General features: G+C 36.9%; 1 protein-coding gene across 1 annotated transcript in view; it reads left to right on the top strand.

Moving 5' to 3' along the window:
* The first annotated feature begins 20 nt into the window (after positions 1–20).
* The window catches only part of ARFGEF1 (ARF guanine nucleotide exchange factor 1), a 93,668-nt gene continuing 69,921 nt past the window's right edge, over positions 21–23,767 (top strand). Inside the window, exon 1 of the mRNA XM_085306779.1 lies at positions 21–186. Within this exon, the coding sequence (XP_085162905.1) occupies positions 63–186 (124 nt within the window). The 5' untranslated portion in view covers positions 21–62. The remainder of the gene's footprint in view (positions 187–23,767) is intronic.

Genomic DNA, 23,767 nt, shown 5'->3' with positions numbered 1-23,767 from the left:
CGGCGCCGCTCTCCTCCCCTCCTCCCCGCTCCTCCTCCCCCGCCGCCGGCTCGATCGCGCCCATGTATGAAGGGAAGAAGACGAAAAACATGTTCCTGACCCGGGCCCTGGAGAAGATCCTGGCCGACAAGGAAGTGAGGAAGGCGCATCACTCCCAGCTGCGCAAGGCCTGCGAGGTGGCCCTCGGTGAGGCGGCGGCGGGCGCTGTGCGGCCTCCCCGGGGGACGGGGGCTGGGGGCGCTGGGGGAGGCCGCGCCGCGGGCTCGGGCGGCGGCGCCGCGGCGGGTCACGCTGGGGCTGGGGGCGCCGCGGCGCGGCTCGGCCCGGCCCGGCTCGGCCCGGCCGGGCTCCGCTCCGCCCTGCTGGCAGCATGAATAGGCAGAGAGGGAGGCTCGGCGCTGACCTGGAAGCAGACGGCCGGCGGGAGGGAGCGAGCAGGTGATGGGAGTTAATGGAGCCCGCGGCGGGGCCGAAGCGAGGGCGTTGGGGGTTTGCAGCGCTCGGCGGCGCGGCGGAAGCGCCCGATGGCCCGAAGCGGGCGGGTGCGCTCGGCGGCGCGGGGCGCGGCGGCGGAGCCGCGGCCTCGGCGGGGGCCTGGGCAGGGTGCCGGACCCCCGCAGCGAGAATACGGCGCGTTGCTGGAGAAATCCCTGCTTAGCTTCAGGAATACATAAGTGGATTATGCCTCTCCCATTCCTGCGTAATTGTTTCTGGTTTGGGGGATAATTATTTTATGAGTTCTTGATCTCTCTTTTTTTGTGCCGTGATGTCTGGTCAAATAGATATATTTGAAGAGATACTATTAAACTGAAACTTGCTTGCTTCAAAAATAAATTATAAACAATTTCAGAGTTCTCTCATGCTGTTCACTTCTGCTTTAAAATATCTTTAAAAGCAAAAAAAGAACCCTTTTCTTTCCATCTTTGTTTGTGAAAGACCTTCACAAATGGAGGAGGAGAAACGGCAATAGCTCACCTATTTATTTCTTAATAATTCAGATAGATTAAAAAGAGCTTCTTGCATCTCGCATTTGTCACTAGAATTATTAGTAATGATAATAATCTTATGATTTAGAACGATGGGGTTAAACTGATACYCCTCTGGCTTTTCCATTGACTTTATATTGTGTATTTAAGTTAGAAATAAAATAGAAAAATATATTTTTTCCTTATTAAACTGAATTTGCATCCAGACTGTATGTCATCCATAGAACTAGACATGAGTATTAAGATTCTACTGCACTTTATCTCATATCTTGTAGCTAAATCTGTCTTAAGTATCCTTCACATCCCTCCAAGGATGGCTCCGTTGTTACGCACGTTGTAAAGCGTGCCATCTAGACTGTGCAGTGCACGTTTTTCTTTTGTAAGCTGATCTGTGCAAAGAGCCCCCAAGCACATGTCCTGGTGGTTTCCGTGCTACGGCATTGAAACCAGCTTCTGTGGATCTGGTTGCAAGATTGGGGCTTATAAGGTATGGCATGTGGACATAACAGACAGCAAAGGATGGAGAAGAAATACAAGGTTGCGTGTATTAGCTAATATATACAGATGAAGGACTTCAGGAACACGAAAAATATCAGGAGCGGCATTAATTACCACAGTTATTGAAAATCAGTATTTAGACTATGATACAATGAAACATAGTTTGGTGACCATTTATGAACATAGTGTGGTGCGTTGTCTGGTTTTGTGTGTTACAGAATGCTAATTCAGAAGTAGCAACATTTAACTCTTTCATAGTAGTGCTCATATCTACCTAGAAAAAGCTTCTCAGAGGAAACTAAATACTGTCTCTATTTTGCAGGTGGGGCAGCTGGGTATTAAGGCTGAACTGTGTGTGTGTGTGTTTTTTTTTTTTTTTTTAAATGACAGAATCAGAAATGAGATGCCTGTGTTCTGTTCTCTCCACCTGGCTCTTCATCTGTTAGATCAGATCAGTTCCATATTGAAGAATACTCTTCAACTGAACTCTTTTTTTGCCACCTGAAGCAAGGAATAAATACTACTTTTGCATGAGATAGATACTTTAGATAGCAATAAAATTAATGATAAAACTTGAATGAATGAGTAGTTTAGAGTTGAGGTGAATTTATAGTTAACTTAATTCTATGAAAGTCTAATGTTAGTTTTCTTGGATTTCTTTTTAAATTATGTTAAATAAAACTTAACGTCTAAAAATCAAGTATGCGTCCTCAAATCAACATCATGTTTTTAGGGTGAATACTTAATAGATTAGTCTTTGCTGATGTTATTTGAGGCAATACAAAACCCTGCCATTATTATCTTAAGACTTTTTTTTTYCCCCAACATGACTGTAGTAAAACATTGCTTATTGTTAGTAGATTAGATGCTCTAACTAGTAACAGTTGTGTCATTTATCCAGAATCTTGCATGCCCTAGTCCTTGTTTTGCAGGATATTTTGACATAATGATTTGTCTATGAAGCTAAAGTTATTGGAGAGCATTTCAGAGATTTTTTTTTAGGTGAGAATTTGGCTAAGTAAAATAAATTGTCATGGAAGTGAGAGAACATTTTTTTGGTCTTTTAAGTGACCTGTTAGACCTTTAGATTCTATTGAGTATATTTGTTTATTTTAATTTTCCTTCATTTAGAAGGAAAACATTCATTAGAATGGGCACCCAAGGCATTAGAATTTAAATTACCTTAGAATCACTTTAAGAGGCTGAAATGCGCAAAACATTTGCCTATATTTTTCTTCATATTATTACTGCTATTTTTCAATAGTAATTTTATTCAAACTGTCAGGTTAGTAAGAATTATGTAGTTTAGCTATACAGTTTCCCACTTTCATATATATTATTTTCTAAACCCAGTATTTATGTTGTTTTACAAGTTATTTATATAAGATTAGCTGCTGTTATGAAGTATTTCAAAAATAAGAATGCAGTGACCAGAAAGATTTTTTTTTTTGCTAATTGTACAGGAAAACCTCTGCTTTTTAGGTTTACAAGCAATATATAAGAATCTGTAAGAATATCCTCTTGCCATTTTGAATGGAAATGCAGTAGATTTATAAGGAAATGCATAGTAATTAAGATAGTATTTCATTTTTTTTTGATTTCTGAATTCTGAAAAAATTCCCAATATGCATTGCTGTGACAGTCTGACATCTGAGCAAGCATTAAGATGAGGTCCTTCTAATAAGGCCATAATTTTTCTGGTCTATTAGAAAAGAAAGCAAAATATGAATTAAATATTGCAAGAATAGTTTGAGTCACAAATATTTGTTGGGTTTTAATAGGGAAAAAATATGTCTAATATTTACATCTGCATCTAATGATTTGCCAGATCAAGTCTGGATTAAGACAGAATAGTCAACTCCAAGTTTAACTGTTTTTATCTAACTTTATCTTTTCTAAAAACGCTTTCTCTATGTAAAGAAATTCTCTAGTCATCTAGTGATGTCAGGTAATTAAGAGTTTCATGTTGTTTATGCATAGCAGCTGCTCTTAACCTATGTAAGGAATGAGTTCATCTTTAAAATTGTCCACTTGCACTGCATCAGGTAGCAAACATAGTAGGATTAGACTTAGTTCCCTTCACAGTCGGTTCTCTGTTGTTTTTGAGCCATATTACGATCTGGGAAACTTTACAGTAAACATACTGCATTATATCTCGAGCAAGGAGGATAAAATGTCTTGTGGGGGAACTACTCAGCTGGATATTAAGTTTCTAATGGAATGAACACAAAAATCTTAATGCTTTGTGTCAGAATCCAGGGTGTGGATTTGTTCTTTCTATAAAGAGTCTGTAGAAGAACTAAGCTTAGCCAAACAGAATTCCCAGCTTATATAAAGAATACTTACTCAACTGCAAAACAGACTGTAGCARCTCTTTTAGTAACTGTTTTAAGTCCCCAAACTGCAAAAAAGTAATGTAGAATAGCACAGATACACTCCACTCTTCAAAGTATGTAATAGTTATGYATGTGTGCTGCTTTGAATTGGAAGTGCTGACTGAGGAGTGCTGAAATTGTTTTAAAAGGTTCTTTAATTCCCCTGAGGTGGTTTAGTCTATCGGGCAAAGATTGAGCTGGATGAAGTAGACCTCAYGCAGCATGGAAGTCCCAGACCCATCCAGTTTGTGCCCCCACTACATACCTGYATAGGATGCGGTATTACTATGCGCTGAATGATGATTTTTCTCATAAAGTTTGGAGAGGAACTCCTTGGAGGTGGGAAGATTCATCTTTACCTTCAACTGTAGATTTGCAATAGGCCTGGGAAAGTCTCTGCTGCGTCTTATTTTTCTGTTTCTTTTCACCTTCCCTCTTTTCTTTTTCTTCTCTTGCATGCATAGATAACTGTGTACTAGATTGAGAGTTAATTAGATTAGTAGTCAATACAGAAACGCATACGCATGTTGCAAATGCTGGATTTATTGAATAATCCTAAACTAGTTTAAACAATTAAAAAAGGCCTCTTGAAGGCCATTACCATGTTATTCTTGTGGATTTAATTTTACTGGAGGAGCATAGGATGAGCTGAATTTCTGTTCATATTTTGGATAATGGTGTTTTATGCAGACTGCCTTGCATCTTKTATCACAGTTCTTCATTTTGAGAAGCAGAACTCACTTTTTGAGTTTTTCCTATGCTTCGTACAGGGAGATCGGCATGGTATTGTACCATTGTCTGTACCATTGTCTGTTGTTTGCATGTGCTATAGGCATTTCCATAGTATACAAGTCACCATTGTCTATATGAGGTTTATTTTCTTGTTGCAGTTGTCCTTCTGAAACACTTAGAGTAAGTATGCAGGATAAACAGTTTTGTTGTTGTTGGAAGAAATTAAGATACGTAAATAAATTCTCTTAATGTTGCTACTGCTTTTCTCTCTGATTACTAGGGCTTTAACTAGCAGRGGTTCTGTGTGGTTAGGATCTCTTTCACTTCGCGAAGACTTAAAACTTAGCTTGGTAACAGTAAGGTTCACTTTGCCCAGTGTGCTGCTTTCCAAGCTGCCTTCTGCCCTTAYATGAAGTACAGAGTACTGTTCATGCCATATTTACAGGGCTAATTTAAGAGAAGTTGCATATAGTGGGAATTTTTTTAGTTTTAAATGTAAGTTGTTTTTGACTGTGTAGAATGGCAGTGCTAACCAGCTTTAATCTCCCATGAGAAAAGGGGCTGGTTGGCAGGGGACGCATAAAAACATTGCTGTAGCCAACAAAGTAGATTGTGTTTAGGTTTGAAAAATGTTAATGGAAAATGAGTGTGTGTTTTTTTTAAATTCTAAACCAAAAACCAAGTACCTGGTTTTTCAGGTGGAACTCTGACTTTCTCCTGAAACACCATCAATTAATTGTCAGTTAAAGACTTGATATTTTCAAAATATCAACATTGATTTTTCAGTGCCTTTTAAAATCTAAAGCCTAAAACATAGGACAGCTTTTAAATATATGTTCTGCTGCTTATTTTAGGGCACTAATTGGAATGTTGAAGCTTAAATGATAAGTTATTGCCTTGTGATCACACTGCATCTATTTCTTGAAATGAATCATCTTTACTGTTTTGTGCTTTCTTTTTATCTGGTTGATCTTTTTCTATACCTTATTCTGATACTTTTATTTTTGTAATTGTCATCTTATTCTCTTTCCTTGTTTTTTGTTTGTATTTCTCTCTGTATCTAGTTATTACTACTGGATCTGGTTTGAGAAGTTTTGTTTTTGCTTTTATTTTTCAGCACTACACCAGTATCCATACTTATGCATCTTCCTCATAAATAATTAAAAAGAAAAATAACTTGGCCCATTGACATCAGATGCATGTTCCAGGCTTATTTTGGGGTCTTTCAGAGAATAATTAGTGTTTGAGTTAGTATTTTGATGGCATATTATTAAATATATTAATTTGTTTACTCTTCAGTTAAGATCATCCCCTGGGCACTTGTAGGCCGGAGAACATTAGCCAGTGGTGTTGCACCCAGTCTCTCTTCTTTTACACTTAGTGAATCTCTTCTAGCCGAAATCACAGACTCATGAAGAGTGAGATTAGGGAGGCTTGTCTGCTTTTGGAGCACCTGTCAGCTTTGGATTTTTTTTTTTTTTTTTTTTTTGGGGGGGGGGAGTAGTATTGGTATTTTTAGGTCTCTGACTTCTTAGTGCCTTAAAGTAGACAAATACTGCCCTCAGCCAGGGAAGCAAGACTGGGAAACCTGTGCATGGCCCTCACTCAGTATTGTAATAGTGGTGAGTGGTGACTATGACTTGCATAGAGGGGAAGGGGTTGTCTGTTTTCTGCACCAGGCCAGAGTTTTTCCATGTGTGATGTATAAAATTGGTGGTTTGCTRGGAGAAGGTGTCTTTTTCATCAGAGGCTAAAGAGACTGGGACATTCAGCTCCTCAGACTTAAAGGAGGAAGAAGCACCAAGGACGGGACAGAACTGTGCAAGATGCTTGGTTGCTCCTATCTGCTGGAGGAGGCAAGGCTGTATTGTAAATGTCTAAAATACGTAGCCTAACTGTGCCAGTCAGATCAAAAAATATTCCATGCACAAGTAGCAGTTATTACAGTGCCCTTTGCATGAATAAATAGTAGAAGAATATGTAGGTTGCCATTAGGCAAACCAAACCTCTAAGAAAAATCAACTTCCCACCTCCCTGCTCACATATATTGTTTCTTATAGATATTTTTATTAAACCATCCCCTGCATTCCATTAAAACATCTCTGTTTTGAGAGATAAAATAGATGATGGCTGTTTATCATCTGTTACTTCCTGTTTTGAGTGTGAATACAAAAGAGCTCCTAAAAATAAGCCTGTCAAGTCCCAAGAGTTTGAAATACCTGGCAGAACACCCTTATTGATTTCCAGTAAATCTAAGGACACTGGGAAAATTCCAAAGGACTGGAAGGAAGCTGTTACTATGCCAACCTTTTAAAAACGATTAATAGTAATTACTAGCCTATCAGTATGGTGGTGTTCCTACATGAAGTAATGGAGTAGCTGATGCATGATGTGACTGAGAATAAAAATGCCAGTCAACAATGACTTCTAGAAAAGATGCAAAAAATAAAAGCTCTCTRCCTGCTTTAGTTATTGGGACAAATTAAAAGACAGTTTTCTACATTTTAGACTTCTGTAGGTTGTGTATTGTTCTGTGCCTAACTCCACATAATTAGAAGTAAAAATTGCTCAAACTGACCAGAACAAAAACTGCTCAACTGGCAGGACAGGCTTAATAGAATGAGATTTGAGTTGATAAATAGTGACAGATTTTCTTAGTTCCATCTCCACTTCTCATCTTGCTTCTTTCCACTGTATCCATGTTTTTAGCTTTTAGGTACTGTTCCTGCTATTTGTGGGTTTGCTTGCATTTTGTGTGTGTGTTTCTCAATGTGAAATTTTGTATTCTTTGCTCTCAGTGCAGACATATGAGGGAGTTTTAGTTGGGAAGTGGGAGCTCTTAAACTGTCTTGAAATCTTGAGGAATATGAGCTCTTAGTATGATGCTGTAGTTTAGAGCTGCTTTGAAGCTTGGATATGCAGGCTGGAGGTTACACTGAGTCTACCTGATACTGCTTTTGGAATAATGTTTCTTCTGGTTTCAGCAACTCATGGGTTTTATTATCAAAATGAGACAAACCTGAGGAACCATAAGAGTCAGAGGACGAAAAAAGTCAAGATTCTTAAATCTGTGCCTTCTGTTTACACACAGGTAGTAAAACAGCAGGATAGTTGTATTCTCTGTTACTGAAAATCTTAAGATTGCATTTTCTTTTCCAAAAATGTGTTTTGATTCAAGCAAAAACTGTTTCAGAGAAGTCTGAGTTTGCTCTTCAGGAGTTTRTAATATGAAGTCATGTTGGATACTCACTGACTCTGCAAAAAGATGATTCTGTTTTGGGGATTACTTTATCTGTAACACTTAGTTTCTCTTAACTTCCCATAAAAAAAAATCATATGTGTACTTTCAAATATGGTACAGAGATGCGATGCACTTAATGTACATTAGAAGTGCTATTTAAGTGAAAGAAAAATAACAAATAGAATTTCTTTTCTGAGAGTTTCACTTCTTTTAGCTTTTCTCACCTTTCCACTGATCTTTGCTCCTTCAGAAATAACRAATACCACAAAGTTCCTGAGTTGGTTCATCATTGCTGCATTTTAATAGTTTATTGCTCTGAAACAGACTTTTTGTAGCATGTGTCTGAGCTGTTTCAGATGCACTGATAAAAGTGAAGGTTACCGAAGCAGCGATGTATTTGATTGCCACATTTCATTAGATTTGCAAAATATCTTTTGCTGACTTTTTACTTTTTAAATCTTTTTTTTTGTCTTATATTTTGCTTTTTTTTGAGCCTGAACAAAGCACAGCTTTGCAGTGGTGTCTCAGGTAAATTAAAAAAGAAAAGCTGCAAAACAGATTTGAACTTTAACAAAGTAATGGACAATAGCTCCTGCCTAATGTGATAAGCTAATGTAGCCACTTGTTTCAGTGATCAAATTCTGTATTCTTTTTTTTTTTCCTGCAAGTGCACTGTTCTTGTTCTGTTCTAGTATTATTGCATTTCCCTGCTAAGTAGGGTTTATTTTAACTGTATTATCTAACTGACTTCTGTGATGCATAGTTTTTTTTTTCTTTTATCCTAGTATTCTATTTTAGAATTATACAGGCACTCTAACAGCTTAACTAAATTTTACCAAAACAGGCTTATATGTAAAGCATGACTATCTAGGGCATGATTGTCTATTTCTGTTCAGAAAATTGTTTTTTTTTCCTAACTTTTCTATTCCTCTAGGTATCATGTATACTAATCTAAAATGAGATTACATTGTTGTTGATGGTATGCTTAAYACTTATTTTTGCTCAAATGCTTAATGCCTGCTGCTAGGCTCTTCAATTTTTTTTGTATCTATTCTTTGGATTAGAGAAAAATATTAGGATTTTTTGAAAGAATTGGAAAAATATCACAATCCTCATTTTGTGTCTGTTCTTAAATGTAGAAGGAGATTGATTTTTAAAAATAAGATCCATTAATAATACAGGTTCTCCAGTCATTGTCTTTAGCACCTGCTGATAATATTGCAGTTTTGGTAATGTTATTTTTTGTTTTCACTTAAATATATGATTAGGTTTGTAAAATATTTTATGTCAAGAGATTTTAATYAGTACTAGATACAGAGGTGTTTCACTGCTGCATGTTCTTGCTTGACTTAAATATGCGACTCTTGCATGTCAGCCTGAGTTGCAGTGCTGGAAATGTTGCTTGAATGACCAGCAGATGCTTCCTCATTGCAATGGGCAGCTTTGCAGACAGTCTGAGAGATACTGGGGAGAGCATCTATTTAGACTTATCAAACTGAGATTATAATGTTACTGAAATTACAGGGTGTACTAGTAAGTTAAGTAGTATTTTATAACTACAGGGCGCAGCTGTCCAAATACAGTTGAATAAAATGAGGTATGCATACAAGGTTTTAAATCTTGTTTGTTCTGAAAATTGAATAAGTACATAAACTATTTCTTAATCTTGTATGACACTAGTTAGATTTCTCTTTGATAGCTCCCAGTCGTATCTTAAAATTAAAACTGTGCTAGAAATTAACATGATTCTTCTTGGGCAAAATACTRTGCTTTTTTGGTACAAGTCATAGACTAATGGAAATGTCCTTTCAACAAAGATGTTCTTTGCAAAGGTGTGGCTCTGTTGTGAGTAAATCTAACATACCTACCTGTGCCTTAACAAGCAACCTTTTGCAGTATGTGGTGTGAGTATAAAGGGATGGTGCTGTTGCATGGACCCAGAGTGCAGCAGTTGGCATAAAATCATAATCTCTTGCTGGAACTGAGGAAAGCTAGAAAATCCAGTCTTAACTCAGTTTGTTTCATTTGCCGAATGGATTGTGGAGTCTGAGAATCCTGTACTGGATCTTGTGCACTRTTTGGGTAAATAGATAGGTACAAACCAACCTTTACTTTCACTATGCTGAAATGGAAAAGAGCTTTATAACTGCTATGAGTAAAACCACTAGAATAGGATATGTACATCTGCGGGAATATTTGAAAGCTATATAGAGATGACTAAGTATCTAAGAAGTATGATTAAAACTTTCTTTGCCTACAGTGCTGATATTTTCCACTTATGGGTTAAGACATAATGTGTTGTTTTGTATGGTTATGTGCTCATAATTATATATAGGTAGAGATTTAGAATGCTTAGAAAATTTAAGCAAATTTTTTTTTGTCTTTGAAATCATTTCTAACACTTGCTGTGACTCTAAGGAAAATAGGCTGTGATGGTCAGTGAGATGTGGAAGAGCTCTGGGCTTATGTTTTAGATGCAGGGAGGAATAGAAGAGGGAGTAAGTTTAACTGACATTGCTGCACTTTATGTTGTATTCTTAAACTCCAGACAACGTTCGGCACTCAGATTCGTAACCCTCTCCTTTACACTGAAGGAGGAATAGCACTTGGGCCTGGCCCATCTACTTGATCCTCCTTCTCATGTAAGAGAGGAGGTTGCTCTTCCATCCTTTCAGTGATGAACATCAGGCAGGTGGCATGGTACCAAGATGTTTCTTACCTTTGCCATTTGGGTAATTGTTTCGAAAACTAGATCCGAGGGCTGGGTTAGGGCAGAATACCCTCACGTGAAAGGAAGAATTACTGTTTTTAAAGCACATTCATTTATAATTTTGGAGACCGTTAAAACAAAGCTAGGGTCTCTTCTAATTTATTATCAGTATGGATAAAACTTAAGGAAAATGCATAACTTCAGAAGTTTTTCTCAAATAGAGCTGGTACCTGTGGCAGTACATGAAATAATCATTCATAGCTCTTGAGTCAGATAAAAGGCTGCTGACTGACCTCTGTAGAGGTAGAAATGGCCACAATAGTTTTCTGCCTGTGACTTTTAAAAAAAAGCATAGATTTCACATGGAATCTCATAGATGCTTCTGTGATGATCAGCATGGAACAGGGGGGATATTTACATTTGTTTTTAACTAGATTGCCTAGAAATATCCACTGTGATTTGTGCTGGCTTCTAAAACATGAAGAGCTTTCTATTATTTTGATATGAGCAATAGCTAGAAAGGCCAAGTATCCTTGTATAAAAGAGAAGGTGATTTTGAAAAATTTGATTGTTGTAGTTTTGTAACAGCGTACATTTAATCAGCTATAAAGCTCTTAAAAGGCAAGTAGAAGGGGCAGAATTTCAGTGCAATAGGAGGTGTAAGTAATTGCAGTTAATTATAGCTGTATGTATTTAAAAAAAATCTACGTGCACTTGTCAGTGCAGGCATACTTTTTCATAATAGTTTATTCTAAATTTACAGATCCAGTACAATTGAACTGGATGCCTTAATTGTCTTGTGCTTTGCTGCCTTGGTAAGCATTGGTGAAAGAAGCACTCCTTGTAATACAGTGTACAACAAGGGTGGGGATACCTGAATTCTATAATGTTGACGTTTTACAAGCAGTTTACCACTTGTCTTCTGTTTCCAACCTGAGAAAAGAAGGAAAACTTCTTATATGACTGGTTGTTTTAATAAAGCAGTCTGTACTTTCAAAAATATTTACTTCAGATGGAAGTAAAAGATAGGAGACAGAAAAGTAAATGTTTCATAGTGTTAGTCTTCTAATGCATATGTGCTATAATGGAGGAGGTCACATTTGAGCTTTGAGAGTACTGTAATGCTTATGTTCTTACTTCTAGTGTTCATTCAAAAATCTTAGTTCAAGCTGCTTCCTATATCTGAATTTAATGAAATCAGAAGGTCTTCAGTAATAGTGCAGTCACTTTGAAGGCTTCATTTGAAAAATCTGCCATCAGAACCTCTGATTTAAAGTTTACAAATAGGAATTCTTCCAGGGAAAATTATAAATCTGATATGGTTGTAACCTTTTTGGAAGAATGTAAAAATAAACCTAACCCCATACCTTTTTTTCTGTTAGTCTTTTTTTCCCTTTGCTAAATATAATTTGACAAAACTGACATAACCAGATTTAAATGTAATAACTATCTTCATGAGTCTAAGACTGCTTTGCTTTTCCTATGACTCAGAGCTAAGGCAAGAGGGAAGTGGCATAATACTTTTTAATTAGAGGTTTACTAGTAGCATAATGCATGTCTACATTTACATGTGACCTTTAAAGTTTTAGTGTTTGAAATGGCTGAGTCTTGCACTGTTGTTTGTTTTGCTTTTCTTTCTTAATCACTACTTGCAGATTCCTTTTGCAGGTACTGTAGTGATCAGGCCAGCTAATGGGATATAGATATATATAAAAAAATATATTTGGTCCATTTCTCCAGAAATCATGGAACTAGTAAGGATCTTGTATTTAAGTCTGAAATAAAGCTTAGTAATTCTGAAACTTTTAAATTACCCTTTAAATTTCCCATTTCCAAATGAACAAGAAAATAATTGCACTTGGATATCTACAGCAAAGATGGAGGTAAAAATAAGGTGTAGATCTCCTGTTTCTTATTTCAAAACAATGAATGCTGGTAAAAGATGAGACCAGATCTTGCTCCTGTATTTCACAAGGATCTTTCATTTTGATTCTAGCTGTTCTTAGAACTTCACACTGCAAAAGAACTTACTGTCCTAGATTGTATCTAGTCTTCAGTGAATCACGGTGTTGGTTGCTTCACAGAAAGATATATGAAACCTTATCACAGACATTGAAAATTTTATAGCAAATGATTGCTGCTGTCATTGGAAGATGATCTAAAAGCAGTAAGGTTGCATTGTCCAGGATGTGAGAAGGATGACTAGGTGAGCAGTTGGATCAGTTTTAGTACCAAAAAAAAAGTTTCAGCAGTCAAAATGAACATCAGTTCTGAGGTAGACATGTTCACATGTCTGTTTTTAGAATAGTCATCAATATGAGCGAGGATTTCTTTCATTCTGTGAGTCTGTTCTGTATATGGGCAGTCTTTCAAACTGAGATTATTTACACACCGCTCTGCAGGGTTAGATTTACAGAGGCCTAGATGTCTGAGTATTTGCATATCTGTTTAATATTTGTTTTAGTCCAAATGGCACACAGTTTTGTTTTGAATATTAAATTGACATTGAAAAAACCTTGATCACTTTATAATTAAAGTAAAAGCTATCCAACTATCTCGTTGGATAAGGCCATCTTTTTTACTTTTGCTTTTAAAACCTAACTTGAGCTGTCAGGAAAACCTATTTGTATTCTTTGGCAAAAGCAGTGATACCTTTTGATGCTCTGAAGCAGTCATCAGCATAGGGTTGTTGAAGAGCTGTAGAAGTTCCTTTTCAAATTGCTCTGTATCACACCGACTTAATAAGTTGTGTATGTCTGCTCATAGAGGACCRCAGAGGTATCTCTTTGCTTTTCTTTGAGTGTGACACTTGAGTGCCCACMATAGGTGTAAAAGCACAGAGAGGTGGATCATCATTGCTATGCATGTATGATTACTCCTGAAAAATCTTTGTGGAAAAAATAAGAATTTTTGAAGGATCGTGTTACATGACAAAGTGTTAATGAAGTGGTTGACTATGTGAAAAGTGGACTTCTAGCTTTTGTTCCTGTTGCCAGCTGATCTTGAAACAAGACTGAGAAACATAATGATGATCTTGTTCTCCAACAGGAACAGCCTATCCTTGCCAGAATAAATGAAAAACATTAGTAAAACATTTTCTTTAGTCTTCCATTGTGAGCAATTGAGCAAATAGAATACACAGCAGAAAACAACCGAGACATCTCAAGTCTCAATAAATAGGCGACGTTGTCAAAAACAAATGTATGCATGCTTATGTATAAATGTCAAAGACCTTTACAAAATGGTCAGTTTAAATATCAGTGGTTTTAGATTGTGGATACTGTCCTAACAGGCCAGGAATGAGGAGGGGTAATTTGTGGAAGAGTCTTAATATCACAACATTATATAGGAATGACTGTTTAATCTGTTTTAGCTAACATGATTAAGCTTTAAGTAAATAAACGAACTGCGTTGGCAAGTAATACTGACTTGTGATGTGTTGAGCAGTTCTTGGTTCGTTATCAAGCATGGCTCAGGAACTGGCTCAAGATACAGCTATTGGTCTATAATAGTGAGATTTTCATTGTTACATGCTCAAATATATGCTAAGACATGCTCAATTTCAGTTTCATAGCAGTCATGAAAAAGATGCAATAAAGCACTGAAGTCTTTTATTTCAAAAAGAATAGTGTAAAGCTGAAGAAGCTTTGAGGGAGCAAAATGCTTAAAGCTAAAATGATGATTTTTTATCATATATTTCATTAATGTTTAGAGCAAGTCTATACCAGCTATCAATGAAAACTTATAAAAAGCCTGTGATTAAGTCAGTGTGAATGAATAGCAAAGAAGAGGCTGCCAGAAGTAAACAGAGCCTTCAAAATGTGAACTCCTTTTTTTTTTTTCAAGTGGAAGGAGGAAAAGAAGAGCATAAACTACAGAGATACAACTGTAAATCCATAATAGGTAGGCCAGAAGGGACAGTTAGTAAAGCTATTGAAGGAATCTAAAATGCATGTTATATATGGAAGCTGAAGAATTTTCCTGTGGTGGAACATCTCAAGGAATGAGTCTGTGGAGCTTTCCCAATTTGAAGTTTCAGTGGAAATTAATATTAACCAGTTAGGTTTAAGAGTTTTAAAGGGTCTCTCATCTGAAATTCCTGAACTGCTTAATAGCTTAAGATTAATCTTAAAATTTCATTGGTAACAATGGAGTGGGAAGAACTAAATGTTTAAGTAGCTTTTTCTAGAAGTGCCGAAGGAGTGGTAAGTCTGCACTGTAGTAAAGAATAACGTCAGTARAGAATAGAACGGGTATCTGTGCTGTAGTGAGGCGGCTTCAGCACGCGCTTTGCCGAGGGCAAATGGACCCATCACAAATCTGTAAAGCAGAGTCAGTGATTGTGTAGTTAAGCGTATGCTAATCCAATTGTACAGAACACTTCAGTTTCCGATAACCTTGACCAGGTCATTGCCAAAGGTTCTTGAAGATCCTGTGCTGTCCAAGAGTAAACGTTCTGTTTTCACAGCAGAATAGCATTGGAATTCTGGGCAGATTTGTGCTGTTTTGGGGTGACTTGTGAGATGGCAGAGTTTGACAGAAGAACGTATTTAGAGGAATGAAAACAACCTGTTAAAGCCTGCAGTTGTGTTATACTGACCTACCTGGTGATGAAATGGCCAAAGTTCAAATGCAAATGCAAACTAATGCATATGGGCAGGAGAGGGGACGTGGAGAAGGAAAATAGTCCAAATTGCGCATGCACAACTGTGAGCTCTGCATCAKTTTTTTTCAAAAAAATTTGGAGTTGCTACAAGTGATTCTGTGAAAATGTTGGCTCCTCTGTCAAAATACAAATAGGGAAACAATAGAGAACAAAACAGCTGTTACACCACTGCATAAATATGATGTGTGCCTACCGTGTGTAGTTCTACTCTCTCMTGTCTCCCAAAGAGACAGCAGAACTAGAAAAGATGCACAGCAAGGCAACAAGGATGCTTGAAGGTAGTAATGTCTTCCAAGAAAAATTAACTAGGTTATGCTTCTTGCTCTTCAGAGGAAAAAAAAATAGGAAAATGGATGTAATGGAAGTCTGTAAGATGTCATGGTGGCATAGGCAGGGAGAGAATGATTACTTGTAATTTCTCAGAGATCTGAAAAGCTTATAAAGTGCTCAGCTAGCTTAAAGCAAAGAAGAAAAAAATATTTTGCACAACTTCTTAATTACATTGATTAAAAAAGTTTAAATGGTTTAAAAGGCAAGTAAGTGAAAATTTAGCAAGAGTTGTCAAACCTGAAGGTACAGTCTTCGTGCAGGAGGTGCATAACCACAGATGCTGGTAGGAGGGGACTATTACAGATTACAAAAGCAGGGTAAGACTACTGTATTTCCTTATGTATGTGCTGTTGGCCACTCTCAGAAGGGAAGTACAGGCTAGATATCAGGGGTTAGGAAAAACTTGCTGTTGTTTCATCTTTGCGGCCAAGGCAGTTTGCTGTTTTTATGTTCAATTTTTGAGCTTGCTTTCCCAGTTTCTCAAAGTTTACATGAGGTGTTTTTTTTGTTTTGTTTTGTTTTTTAAAAGGCATAGAGGTGGTCTATCTTTGGACACTCACCTGCTTAAATATTTTGTCAGATRTTCTGCCAGACTTAATTAGTTGCCTTTGTGCTGCTTATTTGAAAACATATTTTGGTGTAGGCTTGCTATATCTGTAGCTTGTGGTGAAATAGTTTTTGAGAGGGCATTCCAGAAGTTTGAAAAAAAAATCAAAAATAATTTAATATCTGTATTTGAAATTTCATGTATTAAAATGTGTATTTAACTATAAACTTTTATTTTTAACTGAATACTTAAGCTACTGCATACAAATCCCTGTCTTATGGCATACAGTTACAATGAAAATATTGCTCTTCTATGAATAGCATCGTGAACAGAAAAATACTAATTCTGGAATTTAAACTTTGAATGTAGATGTAAAAAGCTGTGTTGTAGATGAAACAGGGAGAGCAGAATGCTTATGTAACACAAGGAGAGCTGAATTTGTGCAAATTATTCTATTTTCTAATTTACTGTTTGTTGGGCCTTAAAATATTAGATTCATAAATGAACCAAATAGGTGAAAAAAATCATAATTTTTGCTTTATATACAATTTTCTGTCTTAACAATTTAAATATAGTAGTACTTTATGTTAACTGTAATATCGTTGTTAAAGTATGAGACTGTAGGTGCTGGGGAAAAGTTGACTGAGAAACTGGCTGTGTGACTTAAGTTAGTGTTATCTGTCACTTGTTCTTCACCTTTTGCTAAACTTGTTGATTCTCTCATGGGAGCATAAACTCTTGAAATGGATCTGAGTTGAAGAATAAGGTGCCTAATGTTAGATGCCTATGTATGCCTTGGATCTCGTGTTCCCTTGAGTATATTAACCAGCTCWCTGCTGGCTTTGCAGGATGGTTCAGCCCATCCTAATGGGCACCTACTGGCTGATCTGCTACACAGCTGCCTTAGCTATGGGTTAGATGGACAACCTTCCCTTRCAAGTACTTAGACACATGGCATACATGAAAACACTCAGACTGAAGCATCTTAATCTGAAACTGAATCATGTCCTTAATGCAACATTTTAGGTTTCCAGATATAGATTGTACTGATGTTTGGGATGCTTTTCCAGGTGCCAGTACAAAAATTGAAAATGTTGGTATCAACTAAATCTTCAGAATTACTCAGGTAGTTAAGATAATTGTTAAACCTTTTATTTATGTTCCTGTTTGATTGCAAGTGAATATTGAAGAGATGTCCTTATGTCACAGAAGTCTTTTTGGAACTATATATTTGTATACAGTAAAATGATGGAGAAGTCTAGATGGAAAGGGACCTCTGGAGATCACCTGTTGAAAGCAGGGCCTTAGACTAGGTTATTCGGGTGTGCCAGCGTCAAGCTGCAAGTATTCCTATTGAGAGAGGATCTGCGGCTTCTCTGGGTAGCCTGCTTGATGTTTAGTTATTACAAAAGGTAATAAATAAGCAGCAGCATATCAGAATGTGCAGAAGTTTCTTACAGGGATGTTTGCAGCAGAAGAATCCGGTAATTATATTGCAGAGGGGTGGGGTAACTTCTTACAGGCAGGTCTTTGTTCTGCCGAGGTGAGTTGGGCTGCTCGTGTTTGCCTACTCTGAACTTAAAAGGTCAGGCTGAAAGGTGATCTTCAGAGAAGCTTGTTGTGTCCTTTCAGATGAGTTACAAATCTACAGGTTTTTTTCTGTATGTATTTAATTCCAGATAAACTTTTTCAGACAGAAGGAAATGATTCAATTGAAAATGCTTTCCCCATTTCAAATGAAATTTTGCTTCTGCATAGTCTCTTATCTTTGTATTTTGGCAGAAACTCAGGCTTTTCCAAGCAGAGCATGAGGGACGTGCTTGAGTTTCTGATCTTAAAATGAAGGGTAACTGGCCTAATCTATTCAAAAAAAGAAAGGGGGAGGGGGAGAAGCCTTGACTTCATAGTAGCACAGTAAATATTAGCACTGGTTTCCTTTCTTTGCAAGAAGTGATACTACACTTCACGTTTCCTGATAGAATTTTTACTAGTAATATTGCACATAGCTGGTTGTCTGATCAGCCTGTACTTACGAGTTTCAATTTTCGCTTTTCAAAATCAAATGAAGACTCTGCRTTGTGTTTGGCTAGCAAGGAGCGACTTCGACATAAAGTTTAGCAGGATGTCTGAAGGGGTTTAGAGGAAGAGACTGGAAGTTTATCTGTCTTCTGATTACAGCTTCGTTGATGACCTCTGATCTGATTCAAACTACCAGTTAAAGGTTTGTGGCATGTTCCATGTTCTGCTGAGTTAAATTCCCTTGTAGAGTTGTAAATTAGATCTAGGCAGCAAAAATAATACACTGTCTGTGGAGACTGTGTGCGTGTGAATATACTGAGTCTATTTCAGAGAGATATATAGTCTGCAATTTACTGTTTTCTTTCTACTAAGAACAAGAAATAGCTATATCATATCCAGCTTCAAGAGAGGGAAATGTATAAAGACCTAGATCCAGGCTCATTTCTTAAAAGATGCATCAGAAGCACTGAGTCTGCCTTTCTCTCTGCCCTCTAAACTGAAGAGGGCAACATATGATGCTACTGTGGCAGATTAAAAGTTATTGATGATTCATATTCTCCAGAACTAGACAAGCATTTCACAGCCTGAAACAACAGAGGCACTGCTTGCCTTGGCTTGGAGGAAGTGTAAACTCGCTGTGCTCGGAGGCTGCTTGCAGTCCTGCCCTTAGGTGCCACATGAGCAAGAATCCTGCTGACTGAGGCAGACTCAAGTGAAGTGCTAAGGCTGATAGAGAGGAGGAATAGATGTATTGAGTCACTTTTCTGTCTTCTGACTTCTTATTTTCCCCTCAATAAATATGTTGAACAGCTAATATGTCCTGTCAGTTGAATTGGGTAAATAGTAGAGATTGTTTTCCTCTGTTTAGCTTGCACAGGCTATTCTAGAGAGACCAAGAAGAGTTACATAGTACTTTAAAACAATGGTAGTTTCTGTGACCTCCTCAAGGTTTACCTGTGTATTTTCTTCCACTGTTAACACTTTGATGCAGCTTCTTAAATTTGTAACCAGGTCAATRAGTGCATTCTTAAATCTTCCAAGTGCAGTTACAGGTATTTCCAAGAACCTCATGTGTGTAGTGTGCTTTATAATGTTGCATTGCATGGCATAGTGGATGTAAATTTAAGACTATTAAATAGTGCTAATAAGACTAAAACTGAGACTATCTTAAGTTTCATTTTTATAAAGACTTAATTTTACTAATTATGATTCCTATTTTATAGAATTTGTAATTGATAGTTTTTTTTACCTTTTTATAGGTTAGTTAGATGACAGCTATGATTCTCAGCAAGAATATTTAAAAAAATCAAAACAATTTGAGGCAGAAGAGCTGCCTTTTTTGTTTCTGAAGACTTCTGCAATGCTTTTCTGTCCAGCGTGTTGCTATTTTCATGAAAGAGGTGGTATCAGCCTTCTTGTATACTGATCTGAAGCTCTGGCACATAGTGGGCAAAATTGCTATTGCKGTAAATTACAGTTATTCAGTTTTCAGTAATTGTAGTATATCATATGATCAGACCCTTTGAGGGGTCTGCCTTAATTTGGTTGTTTCTCTCTGCAGTATTTTGTCCTCCTAGATTTTTTTTAATAAAGAAATAAATTACCTCTGAGTGCATTTTCATGTTTCCATTTTGAATTTCATTTTCTGTTCTTTCTATGATTCCAGTCAGTTAGAATTAACACCCCATCTTTCCCTTGAGGTAGAAAAGAGTCCTGGATAAAGCATTTATTTTCTTCCTCCTCCTACTCTCAGCCATATGATAAGACCAGATGAAGGAACTAATCCATATTAAGAAAAAGAAAGAAAGAAAACAAGGAACTCTTTAAAGGTTTTAACTTTTTAAATCTGGTGTCATTTTTCAACTGTCAAAGTCTCTGTACATAAAACGACAATAAATTTGCAGACAACTGTGCTGGTGTGATATAGTGAGGAGGACAGATAACTTGAAGTAGCAAAAAAGCTTGTGCCATTTAAAATACTAACATTTTAAGTTTTATTTTCTGAGTAATGTTTCTGTGTGCGGAGAAGTGTTTGATTCATTTGTCTGCCTTTGGAGTGCCTAAATATGCACCAAGAGGAAATGCGGCATAGGAGGAGCTGCCTGTCTTGGTGGTGGGTGAGTTGGTTGGATAAAGCGTGTGGGGGAGGGCAAAAACGTGCTTCTAGGCAAGATGCTTTCTATAATCTGGCTAGGTAACTGGTTGGTAAGAAGCCAGATTGCTTGTATACTAATACATCTTGTCAGCACCTTCTTCTAGTTCTGAACCTGAAAGCAATATTTGGGATGGGGTTGGGAAGAGACATGACAAAGGTCTGAAGTGAGGTATTGAAGGGTATGCACTGCTTGACAAAATAAAGATATGTGGCTATCCTATTGTTTTAATTACATTTAAAGATGTGGATAAGCCTAGTTCCATTCTTTGATTTTGATCTAAATATCTCTTTGAAGAGCGAAGCCACAAGTTTGAATATTGCTTGGAATTTGCTGTAGATGTAAGAATTAGCAGAGCCTTGTGTGGTATTGGAAATGRGATTTACTGCTGCAGAAACTAATTTTCTATATATTAGCTATATATTAGAGTATAAATGCTACTAATAATTGATGAGATACTGTTATCTTTGGCTATGTGACCTACATGTGTGTTCCCCTTCCTCTCCTTCCCAAGTAGTCAATGAACCAACTTGACAGTATTTCAGACTTGGCTTAGCAAGATTATTACAGTCATAAAACACCTTTGAACTGAGTGATTCTGAATTGCTTTTAAGCACAAAGAGGCAGGTAGGGTAGTTTTTTCTTTTGAGTAGAACAGCCAATGATTCTTTATTTGAAAATGTCGTACCTGATGAGCCAAAAGAGCTGGGTAGTGAGGTTGGTTGAACTGAGACAAACTGTACATTCAGGTTCCTGAAATTACATCAGAGATGCTTATTCCCAAATGATACCGCATGGTGAGCAAGGGAGGGGAGAAGTTGTAGTCATGTCTGTATGAATTCCTGTCTAAAAAGGAAATCAGGAATAAATTAAGAGTATGACTTCACAGATGAAAGCCTGGTAAGCACTACCAGACACACAGTTGTTGTCTTGAATTGTGCATATAAAAGTAGAGAAGTATTTTAATAGGATTTGCTGCAAAATTTTAACAGGGCAGAAGATATGATACAGAAATAATATGTGATGTTCCTTTCTTATATTCATCTCTCTTCAGAGCATTAATGTCATCCCAGTTAAAGCACCTCATCTGTACAAGTTTCTCATACTCTCTGCTTTGGTTTTGTTTTGTGTGTATGTGCATGTATGTCCACGTAGAAATTTCTCTCACACTTCAAAGTGTGTCGCTCCCTGTTTTTCTGAGATGCTAGGATATGATTTTGGTTTATTACTATATCTGCTTCTGTGGATTACGGTTTTCAGGGTTTTGTTGAGCAGAACAAGGAGGATTTACAGAGAATTTCATTAAGCAGAGTCAGGCTTGAAATATAAGTGGTATGATTGAAACATTTTTTTCTATAGTGTGATTCATCTTCCTTAGTTACTACTTCAATATCTATAAAATAWATAAATAAATTTGGAGCATCATAAACACTGGAATGTAAAGCAGGTAAAGTGTTCAAATATACTGTAYGTGTATGTCTTATGTGTCTGTACAAGATTGCCTGCTACTGTGTAAACTGGAGGCCTCTTTAGAATGCTACACAAAGACACTGCAGGGATTTTCTTAAATTTTCACGGGGTACAAAGCCTTCCTCTTTTCTGTCTGTGTGCTATAACTATCTGAGCTGTACATACATACACATGTATGTATATATATATATATATATGTAGCAAACTATCATGTGCTATAACTAATCTTGGAGATTTGGGGTAACAAAGTGGAAAGAACAGTTAAGGGACTCCAGCAAATAACAACAGCCAGACAGAAGTGGAGGTGTGTAAATGACCTATAACTGAGTGTGTCACTGGTCTATATTAAGGAAATCTGAGGGGGAAAAAATACCCATGACATTCTACCCATGGCATTCTACCACGGGGAGAGTGGGGAGGATGTACCTAGGTGTTGCGTCTGTATGTCTTCCGGTCCTGTTTCTTACTAAGTTAGAGTTCTGGATTTTTTTTTTTTCTTTTTAAAAAGAAAGCACATTCTCAAAGACCCAGGGCTGCTTTTGACCTCTTTTTGTTGACCACTTTTTTTTTTTTTTTTTTTTTGCTCATCTTCTAGTTACTGTGGTCCAGTAAGATCTGGAGGAGGGAGGAGTCATCTGTTTCAGTTTTACAAGATACAAAGACTACTGGAGAAGCTGTTTATAACGTTTACAGGAAGACATAGTCTAATGATGTACATCTTTGGGATTCCATTAACAAAAAATTGCAGCTTTCAGAGCAAGTGTGGGGTTTTTTTGTTTGTTTTTCTTTTCTTTTTTTTTTTTTTCTTTCAGGCTACCTAATATACTTCTCTGGATCATTTCAGTAGTGCCATCTTATAATAAATTTGCATACATTACTACTAGTTTTAGGTGCATCAACCTGATCTGATAATCTAGGAGAATAATATTACTAAACCATTACTAAACCATTATTAAAATGGTACTAAACCATTTTGTAATTTTTGTTGTAATTTGGGAGTGCAGTGAGACTCTTATATAAAATCTTTACTTTTTTTTTGTTTGCTATTTACATACACTGAAAGGGATTAACATTGMAAATAGATGTATTAAAAGTTACTGAAAATTAATTATACTGCTACAATTACAACAGTAAGGGTTGCATTTGTAGTATATATAGTATATCTGAGATAAACTCTTTATCTCAGACTCGGCAGGAGTTTCCTACAGAAGATGCCGGGTGGGAACTTGGATTGGGGACACTGTCTTTGGATCGTCATTGTCTGATGCAAAGGAGCTTGAGTTGAAAATGGCTGCATGTTTATCCTATTCCGTTGTTTAGACTGTTTAAACTTCATTGTTTTAGGTTTTTCCCAAAGTCTGCCATTGATTTCCAGTGTTAATGCTTTCTTATTTTAGCTGTATAGGCAGGAGATTTCTTGTGATATTGTGCTTTGAGATGAGGGATAGCAGACATCAAGAAACAAACATTTTGGATATTTATTTAGAAATATATTTTAATGACTGCTTTTGGGGAAAAAAAATTTAGCATGATCTGCTTGGAATTTTATCTCTTGAAGGGAGAGACTGTTTAGGGGGAAATTTTTTGTTTTCATTATGCTTTATATAGCTTTACTACTGCGAGGCCAAGCTTGGTAAAATCTCTAATAGCCGTGTAGGCAATAATCGTAGTTGAGAATATGGTTCATTGATGTTGTATTCAAATAAATACTGAATTTTCTATTTTTTATTTTCAGTCCATCTAGCTTGAACTTACAGCTTTAGTGTACTGCTGCTTGCACATATGCTTTAAAGTTTTCAATTGTCAAGAACGTTTAAACTGCTAGGTCACCAAGTACTTGCGTATACCCTGACATAAGAAAGGACAGTTTAGCATTTCTAATGATGAAAGATTTCTTTTTCTCTTTCTCTCTTGGTTACCGCAACATTTTGTCTGATATTGGAGACAATCACTAGGATACCAGGATAGAAGGAAGCAAGCCGAGTCAGTTCAAGCAAGCCCTGTAAAATTTGTATTTCCCAGTATGAGTGTGGTGTGTGT

This window comes from Rhea americana, unplaced genomic scaffold (genome assembly GCF_003343005.1).
Source record: "Rhea americana isolate MKP2758 unplaced genomic scaffold, rheAme1 scaffold_247, whole genome shotgun sequence".
NCBI classification, from domain to species: domain Eukaryota; kingdom Metazoa; phylum Chordata; class Aves; order Rheiformes; family Rheidae; genus Rhea; species Rhea americana.
The sequence above is the reverse complement of the archived record's forward strand: the minus strand, read 5'-3'. Positions and strand labels throughout refer to the sequence as shown.